The 15,178-nt window shown below is 49.3% G+C and overlaps 1 protein-coding gene across 2 annotated transcripts in view; it reads right to left on the bottom strand.

Moving 5' to 3' along the window:
- Kiaa0556 (KIAA0556 ortholog) overlaps nucleotides 1–15,178 on the bottom strand; it is a 169,332-nt gene that overhangs the window by 40,222 nt on the left and 113,932 nt on the right. For both annotated transcript variants that reach the window (XM_026781483.1, XM_005351193.3), the window contains 2 exons: nucleotides 13,567–13,782; nucleotides 5,222–5,359 (listed from right to left, as the gene is read on the bottom strand). In XM_026781483.1, coding sequence (XP_026637284.1) covers nucleotides 5,222–5,359; nucleotides 13,567–13,782 — 354 coding nt within the window. The remainder of the gene's footprint in view (nucleotides 1–5,221; nucleotides 5,360–13,566; nucleotides 13,783–15,178) is intronic.

Genomic DNA, 15,178 nt, shown 5'->3' with positions numbered 1-15,178 from the left:
CCTGCCACACAGCTGTCTTGTCACACAGCTGTCCTGCCACACAGCTGTCTTGTCACTCAGCTGTCCTGTCACACAGCTGTCCTGCCATTCAGCTGTCCTGCCACTCAGCTGTCCTGCCTAGCACACCTTGCTCTTGGTTAAGAACATGGAGCCTCAGCTGCCATCCTGAGTTTGTATCTGCCCTGCTAGGAAAGCTTGGCCTAGGCCTAACCTCTGAGGCCAACATCTCAGCCTTATGCTAATGACCAGTCCCCTACCAAGTACTTTGCTTAATGCTACCAGGTCACCTACCTCATCTGACTAAATGTTTGCTGTGATCAGAATCCAAACCAAATGTTAAAAAAACAAAAAAATCATGTTGAGATGATTTGAGCGGTTTAAATATGGAATGGTGATTAAATCAAAACAATAATTGCTGTCAGGCCCCATGATGTTAGCGACTGGGGTTATAACAGAGACACGCAAACTTGAGTGTCCAGAGGCACTGAAGTGTTTATGAATGAAAGGGGCCATAGCTAGGGCTCACGTTCAAATGCTCTGCGATAGAACAGGAGTAGGGGCAGGGGAATGCTCTTAGGTCAACACTCAACAGTTCCTTCCAGAAAAGCAGCTGCCAATGCATCTGTTATCATGGGATAAACAGGTACACCCAAGCATGGCTGCCCGTGCCCAAGCCATGCTGTCCCTAACTAGGCTGGGTCCCCCTGCCCTCAGCATCCCTCAGAGAGCAGCTGTGACGGCCTTTTAGGGTCTGTAAGGAAAAGGGGCCAGCCAAAGAAACACACCCTGGCCGTAAAACCAGAGCCAGTGAAAGAAACACACCCTGGCTCTGAGACCCAAGCCAGTGAAAGAAATACTTTAGCCCTGAACACAGTACAAAAGAAATACACCCTGACTCTAAAACCAGAGCCAAAGAAACACACTTCAGTGCTAGAAACAGAGCCAGTGAAATTATATCCCTAGCCCTGAAATTAGAGCCAAATTTGCCTCTGACCAACTAAGCAGAAAACCAACCAATCCCTGAGCACAAGATCTAGCTAATCTGAGCTCAAGGGACTGAAATCTGACCCATTCCACCCTGAAAATTGTCTCCCTGGGAATACTCCACCCCTAAGAAGCCCTATATAAGCCCTGCACCTATTCAATTTACTGCTGCTCTTCCTCCACCCTAGCTGAGGCAGCCACTCTCCCGGTTCTTCCCTCCCAATAAATCTCTTGAATGAGGTTTGGGTGAAGACCTTTTTCATCAGGGCAGACACTGAGCCTGGGCAGAGCAGAGCTGTAATACTTTTCCTGGGGAAGCCAGAGACTGAGAAGAGTGGGGCTGTAACACTTTTGCTGGGGAAACTTTCCCCTAGCAGAGCTGAGTTGTTAAGCTCAGGAGCACCAGAGCTGAGCTATAACAACTGGGGAATCCCTCTCCTGCCAGAGCAGAGCTGTTACATTGGGGAAGCCTTTCCTTAGAGCAGGGCTGTAAGCTGCTACACTTGCTGTGACCTTGGCATTCCTTAGCTCCCCACTACCAGGATCCCTTTCCATCTGAGCTGCAATGTTTACGGGGTCTGAGTTACAGCTGGGCTAATCTTCATGGTTCTGCCTCTGGTGACCTACTCCCTTCAGCCAGGTCTCTCTTCTTAAAGGGTTCACCAGTCCCTAACACCTATCCTCCACAATGGGAAATGGGCATTCAGGACATGTACTACAGGTGACCTTCCAGATTCAAAGCACCCCAGGAAGTATCCTAATGGCTTCCTAACAGATGAAGCCTATTTCCAAACCACAGCAAGACAGCCAATCATCTATTATAGAGACTACCGGTTCCCTCCCTGCCATGACTGTCACTTTGTTAAGGAAAACCACGTGGCTCTCCTGCTCCCCAGCCAGTCCAATCCTTTATACCTTCCAGCTGGGTAAGTCTTCCATGTGTACAAACATAAAAAGGTGTAGCAGACATGCTATCCCATTCCCCTCAGCCCTAAGCAGACATTGCCAGTCAATCCAGTGAACCCTTATGAAGCAGAGGGAAGGTTCTCAGGGTAGCACTCCAGGCACCCACTTCCAATCAGCTGACCAAAGACACCCCGTCCATCTGTTGTGTGGGGTCTCACTCTTCCAGACTCAGCTTCCTCAACATCAAGTCAGGGAGTATTGTCACCAAGATGGTTGGAGGCCAGGTAGGCTGCTTCCCACATTCAGTTACTCATTCCCACACATGCATGCCTCTCACAGGCCTGACTCCTGGAGTTGTGGGCAAACGACAGCTGCCACAGCAGACACGGCTGTGCCCTCCTCTGTGTGCTGTGAAGGGTGGCCTCCAAGTCCCTCTTCTCAGGGTAGCTCACACTCAGTGCAACCTACCGAGGGAAAGGAGCTTGGAACTGTTACCCTGAGGATGTGGCAGGCAGCACATTCCAATCAGAGTGAAGCCCGTTTCTCTAGGATGCTCCTCTATTCTAAGTACGCCTTGCTCTCCCAGTTAACTTTCCTTGCTCAGACTCCCATACACAAAACACCGCATTAACAAGCCGTGTCTGCGGGCCAACCTATACTCCCTATAAACTCTCATTTTATCTCCTCCGAAACACAGCGATAGAGTTCTCTGGAGAATATGAAATCGACCAAGCCACAGCTGCATTTGTTTGTGTTTTTCTGCCCCCAGTAAATTCTGACAGCAGATGGTTGCGTGTCGTGTAAGCAGTTTCTGCCGTGCCCTCCGTGCTCCACCCTGGGTGCCAGGACCCACACTTCCCACCCACAGCAAGCCTCCGATGTGCCCCTGACTCAGAGGGCCCTGAGTCATTTTTCTATTCTGTATGTCCCAGGACGGCCGAGCACAGGTAAATAAGGGCCTGTCTTGGCTGAGGCACGCAGTTTCTCAGTGTTGTGGTCCAATGTGTAAAATGTGCCCAAGATTCATGCCTAGTGACCATGCTGAGCCACAGGGCACTGGCCTAGGCAGGCCGCAGCATCTTACTTCCATTCTAGAACAAGGTAAGGGGAACACTTGCAGGGAAGTGCCAGCAAACCTGAGATCCTGAAGCAGGGATGGGTGCTCTGAGCACTTAAGAGATGGCCAAGGTGGGAAGGAACTCATAGGTCAAGGTCCATTCCAGATATTTGTTTGTCTCAAATTTAAACTTTAGGAATTTACTAAGAAAGAGAGAGAGACCTCAAAAGGCAGAAACCAAGGGGAGTTGCAGTAGGGCTCATGAATAGAGCCAGAGGGATTGCGACCTTATGGGTCTCGGGCCTGTGATGCCTACTAGCAGTTGGTGGGTGCCGGCTGTGAGAAGAACTAGAGGAGAGAAGAACAAGGGTGAGGGATGGTAAGAAAGGAGGGGCAGAGGAAAGGGAGAAGGTGTTAAGGGCTCTTCTGGAGGGGAGCTTTGCTTCGGCTCTCTCACCCTTGGGCCCTCTCACCTGGGTGTAAGAAAGGCCAGTGGAGCTGATCCTGGACTACAGGACTGTGAGCTGATCCTGGACTACAGGACTGTGAGCTGATCCTGGACTACAGGAATGTGAGCTCACCCATGGTTTTCACTCACTCACCTATGGCCTGTTCATCTCTTTCCAAAGTGAACAGAGACCTCTGGCCCTACTGCCTTGGAGCCCAAAGCCTATTGAGGAGGATGGGGAAATCCCTAGAGAAAGCATCGCTGAGGAATCTGCAGGACAAGCGTCTGGAGCTGAGTGGATGGGGAGGTAGGCAGGGACATGGGTGTGGCCACAGCAACCAGAGCTCAGGAGGCTGGCATGAGTGAGGGGAGGCAGAGACTGCACAAGAACATTAGGAAGCTCAGATGTCACACCAGCTGCTTGACTTTGATCCTCTGGGTCAAAGGGTTTGAAGCAGAAAAAGTATGACAGCTCTCCCTAGAGGCTGCTGGAGACAGACTGGAGGGCTAAGGCAGGAGGATTAAGAGTTCAAGGACAGATTTGGCTACAGCTAAATTCTAGGCCATCCTGGATTATAGAAGAAGGCCCTGTCTCACTAAGTAAACAAGCAAATAAATGAAGGAACCAACGAAACCATCCCCACACCAGTTCCCAAGCTCAGGGGAACTGTTAGAAGTGCCAACATGGCCTGGGGCTCCTCCATAGAGGCTGTTCACAGAAGCTGTGCCTTCCCTCTGGCTACAGGTTTACATATGGCCACAGACCCCACAGCTCCCCAGTGTCTTTCTAGCTAGATGGAGGCTGGGGTCAGCTCCCACCCACCATCTCCTGTGTTATGTCCCTCATGGCTTACATGAGGCATGGCCATTCTTGATCCCACAGGTACTGAGAAGGAAAATAAGACAATAACGCCAGTACCCCTGCCCTTTCTCACTTACTCTGTGCCTGTGGGGGTTCCCTGGCACCACCACGTGAGATACACCATGCCTGCTTCACCTTGCTCAGGGCATCAGCACACTGCATGATTTGTCTACCTCTTGTCTGTCAGCAACTCAGCAAGGTGGCCTCCAGGGCAGTTGGTGCCTTTTGCATTTGTCCCTCAGAACATATCAAGAGATTGACAGTGCCTGGTGTGCCCATATGGGTAAGGAACTAAAGCAAGTCAACTCATGAAAAACAGGCTAGAGAAGGAAGGATGAGGGCAGGAGGACAGTGTAAGGGACAGAACAAGGACTTGGGAACCAGATGGGTTCACAGTCACAGTGAAAGCTAGCCATGTAGAGCTAGCTCTATACCCCCGAGAGCCTGGTCTGGCACACAGAATTCCTGTCCCACCTACCAAACTACCAAATAAGAATCCACTTTCTGCCATGCATGGCGGTACATGCCTTTAGTCCAGAACTCAGGAGGCAGAGGCAGGTGGATCTCTATGAGTTTGAGGCCAGTCTGGTTTATAGAGTTCTAGGATAGCCAGTGCTACATAGAGAGACCATCTTTAAAATATATATATATATATATACATACAGAAAAAGGTCTGCTTCCTAGCAACTCTCCAAGCTCGGTCCCTTCAGAATAGTACCTAGCTGCAGTGGCCAAATGGATGGAGAGGCTGGAGGCCGAGTACACAGGCTCTTCTCAGATAGACTTGATAGAGAGCATTACCACTGCCACTTCCTAAGCCTCGGGAGCTGTAAGTTCTGCTCCTCATGGCTCTCATGGAGGCAGGAGCCTGTTGGACTCATAAACTCAGGAACCAGGCCACTGGCACACTGCTAAGTGTCTGCACCACCAAGTGAGCTGTGAGGACGCCAGGCCTGCCACTTACCCCATCTGCTGTCCAGTAATTCCGAACCTTGATCTTGGCCAGACCGAAGTCACGAAGCTGCCGCATGTTATGGATAATAAAATAGAGCTGAAGTGGTGGGTGGAAGGGGCAGGTCCACACTGGGGGGTCCTTCTTGCTCTAAAAGGCCAAAAGATGGGAAATGTAAGGCACATTTCTGCCTGTCTCTAGGGCAAAAGGCCAGTGACTCTGGCTAATTAAAACCAGCAGACATGCAAGGGCTGGGCGGGGCCACCTCATCTCCATCCTGAGTGCTGCCCTCTGCTCTCACCCCTCCAGCTGCGCTTCATAGCGCCAATAGCCCTGTCCCTGCAAAAAGCTGCCAGCCAGATGGAACTCAAAATGCAGTGGGCTTTATTTTAATCAGCTTAATGGGTTTTGAGGAGGGCACTGGGGGTGGGGAGGGATGCCAGGAGGCCTAGAGAGAGCCTCTGTTGGCACTGTTTGATTAACCTGGCAGGCAGAGCCTCTGATTTTCTTTTGTCAAACCCTGTGGAATTTTTCAAATTTGAGAATAGAGGAGAAAAGGAAATTTCAGAGCCATGTGCTGGAACAGGGCCACACATGGAGCTGGCTGCTCCTTTCCGGGTGTCCAAGTGCAGGGGCTTCTGTCTGTATTCCTCCGTGAGGCAGGAGGCAGCCAGGGTGTTGCCAAGACTGCCCTTGAAGACACAGGGCACCAGAGACAGGCCCTTGCCGGAATCTGCGCCCTCACCAGTACCATTTCCCAAGGGAGAGCTTTGGTGGCAGATGGGTAAAGCCAAATCAGGGGACTTTCTGCTCCAGTCACCTCCTATGGCAGCTCTATATTCTAGGGGAGCAAAGGCTGCAGCTGGGCCAGCGAGATGACTCAGTAGGTAAAAACACTTGTTGGCAAGGCTAACAACCTGAGCCTGATTCCTGGGACCCACAAGGTGGAAGGAGAGAACCAACTCTTAAAAAGAATGGTTTCTCTGATATACACACACGAAGAATGTAATTAAAGCAGAAGAAACAATTTAAGCCAGCGTTGTTCCTGAATACACACCTCTGGCAGATGGCTGGGCACTGCCTGGATGCAGGTAGGCCTCTGCCCCCACCATGCTTCCTGACCTTTTCATCCGGGGAAGTTCAACAATGTCATGTGGTTCCTCATTCCCATCCTCCCGTGACCCTGCCCCTCCTCCAGGCAGCTTTGACTTCCTGTGGTACCAACTGTGAGTGTGGTCTGTCTCTGTGTCCTGTCATAGAAGTTCAGCATGCTCTTAAGAGGAACCCCTAGTCTTACCCACTCCTGAATCCCAGCACTGGGTACAGCTCCTTGGCTCAGGACTGACCTAGTGACTAAGAGACACTGGTCTCTGGGCATATATGCTAGGGTTGCAGCTTTACAGAAGAGACCACCTTACAAATAATTAAAAGTCATCTGTTTGCTTCAGATGTCGGAAAGCACCAGCTCATTTCCAGAAAAATGGGGCGGCTTACCCCTCAGGGCCTGGTTTCTGGATTCTCCACCTACTTAGAATGCTTGGCACTTAGGGCTCCACAAGTCGGGCTTGGAGCCTGGTACTGCCTGAAGCTAGGCTGCCACTCTTCTACCTCAGTCCCTACTAACCACCAGTCTGCCTCACCCTCACATTCCTCCTCCTTCCTGCGTGACCACACAGCTAGCTTGGCTTTGGAATATATTTTACTCTAAACAAGTATCACCTGGTATCTGAGAGTATCTTAATGATTCTTGTCACCAAGAACATGCCTACTGCCTGCATCAGGGGAGGCAGGCTGGTGACGCTGGGGTTCTGAAACCTGGATCCAGCTGCAAGAACAGATGGGGCTTGTCCTCTGACGATAGTGGGTGCTTTCAGCAGTCTTCGCTAGGAATGTGGGTTCAAGGGATGCTGACTTACTCTGGAAGCACCTTGGCTATGCTAGAATTCGGTGTTCCTAGCAGCTGTGTCAGGTTGAGAGAGCTCATCTCAAAATCCCAAGGGTAAGCTCACGCCTCTCTCTGTGGTGGCCTGACACTGGCGGAGAGGGGACAGGGATTGATTTCCCTTCTCATTTCTGTCAGTGGGAGTAATGGCAGAGAACTAAGGAGGCACTGTGTCATTTGGAACCCGAGTGCATTAACCTGAGGATAACTCATGGGCTCATCAGTGGCCAGGCCCTCTGGTGTTTCCTGTTCAGAGAGGGTCTATGTGAGGACCTGGTGGGACGCCAGGGACTGACCGGCACATCCTGGATACACCCCAGAGCCAGGCCAGCAAGCAGAACAGCTGTAGCACCCTCCCCACAACACAGGCAGAAAGAAAGGCGCAGGACAAGGATCATGGCAGCTCCCTGCTGCTGCTATGGTACCTTGTTGGGTGTTTTGGAACCTTAGGGCAAGTGGACCTCTGGGCCTCCTTGTGGATAGAAGACCAAGGTGCAGCTTGGCCTCTGGTCTGCCTTGGGATGCCCACAGCCCATGGGGTGGAGTGAGGGTTTGGTCCCAGTGATTATCGTAAGCATTTACGGACCAGATATGCTCTACTTCAACTCTGTCTTCTAGTAGCAGACCCTGAGGCAAAGAGCCCTGGGCAAGCGGCAGACAGTGGTAGAAACCTAGGTAGAGAGGGGAGGCAGACTACTCACGAAGGGGACACGAGTAAGCCAGCCATCCCTGCAGGAACCTAGAGTAAAAGACCACCAGGAAAACAGGGAGCCAGTGTGGACATATCTCGGAAAGATTCTAACCACAGGGCACCCTGACCCCCACACCAGCATAGGCTGAAGGCTGCTTTCAGGGGCTTCAATACCCCTCCCCAACTTGGGCTGAACACATGGAGGCCCAGAAAACCTATGTAGTGACTACAAACCCTAAAGGTGCTTTTCTGTCCCAGCATTGATTAAACACAGATCCAAGCACAGGCAGAGAAATGTCAGCTGCCTTAGAACTAAAGCCATGTTAATAAACTAGTAGTTTTCAAAAGAATAGGCTATTAAGAACAAAATACCCAACATTTTGGAAGGAGGCTGAAGATACTCTGCTTGGGAACCAGTCAACTTCCAAATGTGTTCAGACTGTATTGTGTTTACATGCCATTTGGACAGCTTTTCAGTGTTTGTTTGTTGGTGCTGGGGATCACCTCACACATGCTAGACAAACTAGACAAACTATCTGCCACTGAGCTGGGTTACCAATCCCCTCACAGTCTAGAGATGGAGAGCAGACAAGTGGCTCCAGGTGCTAGAGATGGGAGTGGGGGGGGGGGTTGTGCTATATCTTCATGTGTGGGTAATCCCATAAAGTTCCACATGACGAATTGCCATAGAAACACACACACACACACACACACACACACACACACACACACACACACACACCACTATATGAGGATTGTCTATGAGCACAGTGACAGTTTCTCTTATCTTTGGGGGGAAGTGGACAACAATACAGGGCATCTCTGTGTATCCTGTTTGCTTTGAGATATAACTCCTATACTACAAAATTCACCATTCTCAAGTGTGTAATCCATGATTTCCCAGCCTATTCACAGGCTACAGCCAGTACCACCATCTTTGCCCAGCACGTTTCACTCCCATTGAAGGAGCTCTGCACCCCCTGGTCACCCACTCCCATGACTGGCCTGTTCCTGTATCTGTGTTTGCTTGGACTCTATTTCCTAGAAACGGAGTCATTCACTATGTGGCCTTCTCATACTTAGAGTTCAAGGTTCATCCATCATGGTGCAGCCTGTACCAACACTTCATTCCTTTCATGGTTGGGAATCAGTCTATTGTATGGCTACACCACCTTTTCATTATTTGTCCGTCAGTCTGTGTTTTCGGGTTGTTTTCATCTTCACTATGTTTTGTTGTTGTTTGTGATGAGCACATCACTTGGTTGTACAGCCGAGGGTGGAACTTTCTGAAGAATTGCATGCTGTTTCCCACGGTGGCTGGTCTATTGGCTTTCAGCAGGACTGTCAGCTCTTCTGGTCATCCCAGAAGGTATGAGTGGGTCCCACAGTGGCCTCCAGTTGAGATTTCAAAAAGTAAGTCTTGTGTACTGGTATGTAGTTTTCTGTTCCAATGTTTTGCTTTGTTTCAGCAATATGGCCTTAGAAGTCCATGGGGACCCAGTCCTTCCTCTTCTACATTTTATGAGATTGAAGGAACTGTCAAAGGTTCATTCTTTAACTATCTGCCAGGATTCACCAGTGGCACCATCTCACTCCAGGCTTCCCTTGTGGGGTTTTTGATAATCAGTTCAGTTTCTTTCTTTTCTTGGGATTGGTTTGTTTAGATTTTTCATTTCGTCTTGAGTCAGCTTTGGTAATTTGCTCTCCTTGGCATTTATACAGTTCGTGTATATTTGTTGGCATACAGTCTTATAACCCTCATTTCTGTAAGGTCAGTAGTGCTATCTCCCCTTCATTCCCCTTATAGTCATTGAAATCTTTGCTTCCTGCTTTATTAATCTAACTTAAGGCTTTCGGTTTTGTTGAAATCAAAAGATTTCAGAGAACCAGCTTTGGCACCATTGATTTCTTCTGTGTCATTTTCACAGCTTCTGTGGGTCTCTAATGTCTCCAAGGGAGAAGTTTAAAACCTATGCAGCACATGGGTTTAGATATTGGGGTGTGGTGAGACCAAGAACAGACAAACGCCTGCCAGATACAGGAGTGTTTATTCTAGAGAGACAGACTCTGAGGAGAATAACAATGACACAACAGTGGTTAGACAGGAGGGGACAGGGCTCTCCACACTGTGGGCAAGGAAGCCGTGAGGAGAAAGGGATACCTGGGCTGCAATCCAAATGCAGATGACCGGGATCAGTGTGCCTAGAGATATGGGGATGATGGAGGCAGACTATGGAGAAGGAAGTTGGAGGCGGGGTGGGGAGGTGAGGGGGGGGGACACAGGGTACTGAGGGCCCTATTCACCCAGCTGCCCAGGTGACAAGAGGCAACTGTTATTTGTTGGGCTTTTTCCTATGAGGGTACTTCCAGGAAGGATTAGCTGAAGGGAAAGCCTTCCCAAAGTGGGGACCCAGCTACAATGAGATCTGAGAAAAGAACATCCTACCCGCTACCTCGATTAGCTCCCTACTGCTCTTGCATATTCTGAAGCTGCCTCCAGCCTTCACTGAATACAGCTCCTGCAGCCCTCCAACTGACTGAAGGGAGACCTGTGGTCCTCCAGGAATTCTTGAAGCCTTCAGTACCCAACTGGGACTACTGTAGAATCCAGCTGCATGGGCCAAGCAGCTATTGGGGTCTTTGCCTCTCTAGTGCCATTGGCCACTGCTGGACTCCCTGACCCATTGTATAATTCAATCTAACAAATCCCTTTCTAATATACATTCTATGGGTTCTGTTCCCCTAGAAAGTCTTGTCGCACAGAGAATGGAGATAAGGAAGAGAAGATATGAAAGGAAGCCCACTTCACAGGCATTGGGACCTGAGAAGGACTGGGGAGATGAAGAAGGGTCAATGTTAGATCCACTGGGAAGCAAAGACACAAGATTCCTGGGAGAGCTTGAAAGCAGCTAGCTGAGAGAGTGACCCTTAGGATAAAAAAGTATGCACTACCTAGTTCTTAACTTTTTAAGGAATATAAATGGAAAATAAATTTACTGGGAATAACTATTGACTTGGGAAATTCCTAATTTCAAAGGCTGGAAGCACTGGGCGAGGGCAGCCTAGTAGGTAGAGATACCATTTGCTAAGCAAAGGAGTTCTTGAGGGAACAATACACAAGGTGAAAACAGTCGGTAGGAAAGATCAAGCATCCACGGGGCTGTGTGTGTGTGTGTGTGTGTGGTGTATGTGTGTGTGTGTGTGTGTGTGTATATATATATATATATATATATATATATATATATATATGGAGACACCATGGGTCAGGGACTGAGAGGGTAGACACAGAAGGGATAGGGATGGAAAGAGTGGACACAGAAGGCACAAGATGGAGGATGGGCACAGAATGAAGGGGCCAGGGATAGAGAGGAGGACACAGAAGGAAGGATTGTTCTTCCCTTTTCTTCTGTTTCTTTTTCGTGTGTGTGTGTGTGTGTGTGTGTGTGTGTGTGTACATAGAGGTCAGAGGATAAACTGTGGGAGTCATTCTCTTTCTACTATGTGTGTGTGTGTACGTCAGAGATCAACATTAGATGCCTTCCTTACTTGCTGTCCACCTTATATTTTGTGACAGAGTTTTGCTGACCCTAGAGCTCACAAATTTGGCCCTGCTAGCAAGCCAGGGAGCTCCAAGGACCAACCTATCTCTGCCTCCCTAGAGCTGGTACTGGACACATGCTGCTGGGCTCAGGCCCCATCCTGCTCCTGCCCTTGCCCTGGTACTGAGAATATAAATTCAGGTTCTTCATGCTTGTAGCAAGCATTTACCACCTAAGCCATCTCTTCAGTTCATGTGGGTGTTTAAGACAGGGTCTTTCTATGTAGCCCAGGCTGGCATCCGACTTGTAGCTCTCCTGCTTCTGAATGCTGAGATAACAGACAGGTATCCTCACCACTCCCGTCCTAGAAAGGAGGTTTTGCCTGCAGACTGGATATTCCAAATCTACCAGCATACCCCAATTCCCTATAATGAAGCAACTTCTCCTTTCGAATCCACTCTTTTTAAAGGTACTTCTCTGCTCGGCTGTCAGTATTACCCTAATAGCCACTACTGTGTGGTAAGGGCAGGTCCCTCAAAATCCTGAGGTCTGTTTTGCTCCTTGGTGAAATGAGGACAGTCTGGGCAAGGTTCACATGAAGGTCAACTGAGACAAAATATCAGTCTGTGGCCCGTACAAGCCAGTGCAATTGGATGAGTATAAGACAGGGCATTCTAGCTGCCTGGTCCTGGCAGACAGGCTATGGGGGAAGAGAGGTGGTCCACCCACCAGCATGAGCATCTTGAGATCTATCTAGCAGTCCAGGGTGACACAGCTGCATTGTGTCCCAACTTCAGTCCCTGCTCCCAAAGAAAACCAAACCTATAAAGCCACCCATTAGCAAGCCCCAGGAAGCAGAGAAAGGCATAGCCACTGTCAGAATTATCCCTGGGGAGCCCAGCGATGTTTCCTATTGTTCATGGATGCTCTGCTGGTTTGATTTTCGGTACTTTAAAGAAAAATATTAATTTTGGGTGGATGGCCTAGTTAGGTTTCTGTTGCTATGATACAACACTGACCAAACCTAACTCGGGGGAGAAAGGGTGTATTTGGCTTACAAGTCCTGATCACAGTCCATCTTTATGGAAAGCCAGAGCAGGATCTCAACACAGGAACTTTGAGGCAGGAATTGGAACAGAGACCATGGAGGTAATGCTGCTTATCAGTGTGTTTCATGGCCTTTTTAGCATGCTTTCTTATACAGCCTAGGACTACTTGCCCAGGTGAGGATCCAGCCCTGCCACATTGAGCATTGATCAAGAAGATGCTGCACAGAATTGCCTACAGACTTGCCAATCTGATGGAGGCATTTTTCTCAATTGAGCTTCTATTCCTCTTTCCAGATAACCCAAGCTCATGGTGACAAACGACCAGCCAACACAGTGAGCACATCATCCAGAGATGTGGCAGACACAGAGGAGCACCTGATTCCTGCCTGTCCCCTGCTCTCCTCTTGGTTCTCTAGGCTCTTCCAAGGCAATCAGAATGGTGCCCGGCACAGCACAGGAAAACCATGTGGCTGGCTCTTCTGCTCAGTGCAGCTAACTTGAACATGATGGGAGGAAGCAAGGCTGGAGGCATGTACCTACAGCACCAGAACCAGGAAACCAGAGCGAGGAGGACTGTGTTACTCTAAGCTCTGGGGTGAGGTGAGTGGTAAAAGCCTGTCTCAAAAAAATAAAAATAAAAAAATAAATAAAAACCAGCAAAAAAGATGGTAACAAGGGAAAATATAATTGCTTATAAAACTAAACTTTATTAACTATTTAACTATATTTAAAAAATATTCAGTGCCTGTTGGGTGTGAACACATGGCCTCAAGAAGCAGCACTCTGAGGTGGTGTGGGGACAGTGCTTGGGTCAGGCTGTAGCTCATGAACTTGGTCCCACTACTTTCCTCTGTGTGACCTTGGCCATATGTATGCCCATCTCCAAGCCTTACTTTTTTCATCTACAAAATGACAGCAATGGCCTCAGTGACCCCTAGTGGTCCATGTTTAGTGGTCACACAAAGGAACCATTTAGGGAGGGATAGGCTGGGGTCCTCAGAGGGTACCATCCCCACAGGCATCTTCTCACTTGGCTGCAGAGAATGACTAGGGTTGATGACAGCATGCTTCCCCAGCCTGAGAGTGCATCCTCAATGTGGTGAGAACACATACCAAGCCCAGGCCCCTTCACTTACCACTAGGTCCCTGTTGACAAGGCAGCCCAGCTTGCCTGGCAGCACTGCGTTCCGGATGTCCACATCATGAGGTGAGACATACAGTTTTATGTCGTTCAGGTCAAAGAACTGGACTTCTGTCAGACCCACCCATGATGCATTGCCCCAGTTAGACAGGATTTCCATGGTCACATAGATGGCATCTTCAATCTCATCTGCCCTCTCTCTCCACTTTTCCTGAAGAGAAAAATACCAAAGGGCAGTAAGTCTGAACTTAGTGCTGCCATTGTTCCAACCCCCCTCCCCCCGCCTTTCCCCCCTCCCTCTGGGCTTTCATACAGCATTCGGCCCCATGGTGCCTTAGTCATATGCAGCTAATCATAGCACCTGACCATTGCAGCGATTACGAGGCAAGCAAGGGCTCCTGCGTGTAATGTGCCTAAAACATAGGGAGCGAACTGGAAAGATGGCTCAGTGGATAAAGGTACTTGCTGCCAAATTTGACACCCTGAATTTGACCCTCAGAACCCATGGTGGAAAGGGAGAACTGACTCTACAAGTTATTTTCTAACCTACACACACTCTCCGGCACACATGTGCACACACACACACACACACACACACACACGTAATATTAGTAATAAAACATAAAAACTTTAAAGTAATAACTAAAACACAGTGATTTGGTTGGGCGTGGCTCAGTAGTAAAGCACTTGCCCAGCCTGCATAAGACCCCGAGTTCTAGCTCTAGCACAGAAAAATAGATATAGATCTATACAGCAACTGTACCTCCAGCACCTACTAAATAGCACACTGAAGGCCTTCAGGTGAAAGCCATTGTAAAAGCCTGGATTCTGCCTGAGCACACCCTTCTCGCCTCGCAGCAGTGTTCATGGCCCAGGAGCATGCTGCAACATCTGAAGACAGCAGGTGGCCTGGGCTGTGCTGGAGTCCCCTAAACCCATCATCCCAGGATGTGACTGTTTGCAGTCAGAGCCTTTAAGAGGTGATTAAATCAAATGAGGCTGCTGGGGAGGGCCACCTTCTCATCTGCCTGGAGGCCTTAGAAAAGGAGGAAATCTGGAGCCACAGGGATTAACACCAGGCACACACAGGGCAAAAGACCTGGTCTGTGAGCCCAGTGTGGAAGCTAGCACTTGCATGGCAAGGAGAAATCCACCAGCTGCATCTTGACCTTGGACTGCCTTCTTTGCAGCTATGAAAAAGACCAGTCTGTTGTTTAAACTGCCAGAGTATGCACTGAGTGTAACCTGACAGCATGGACCAAAATCTTCGTCTTGGCCAGTCATTTGACATTCCCAGCCTGGCAGGGAAAGCAGGATGCCACCATCTATGGGAAGGTCCTAATCTGGAGGTTAAGCAAGACTTCCCCCCACGCAAATACACATCCTCACCCCCTCCCACCACACCCATGTGTGATCAGGGTGAAATAGCTCGGTTCCCTAGTTCTTCACTGATTTGCAAGCCTCCCTCCTTCCTGGGAAGACTGCCTGGTCTGGGAGTGTGTGCGAATGTCATCAATAAACAGCAACTCTGTGCCTCAGCATCCTAGAGGCCCTCAGGGCCCAACTGCAGCGCTGGTCACCACGGATCAGGCACTCACGAAATGGTG

The sequence above is a fragment of the Microtus ochrogaster genome, chromosome 8, assembly GCF_000317375.1.
Source record: "Microtus ochrogaster isolate Prairie Vole_2 chromosome 8, MicOch1.0, whole genome shotgun sequence".
Lineage (NCBI taxonomy): Eukaryota > Metazoa > Chordata > Mammalia > Rodentia > Cricetidae > Microtus > Microtus ochrogaster.
Note: the sequence above shows the minus strand (reverse complement) of the source record. Positions and strands in the feature narration are given on the sequence as shown.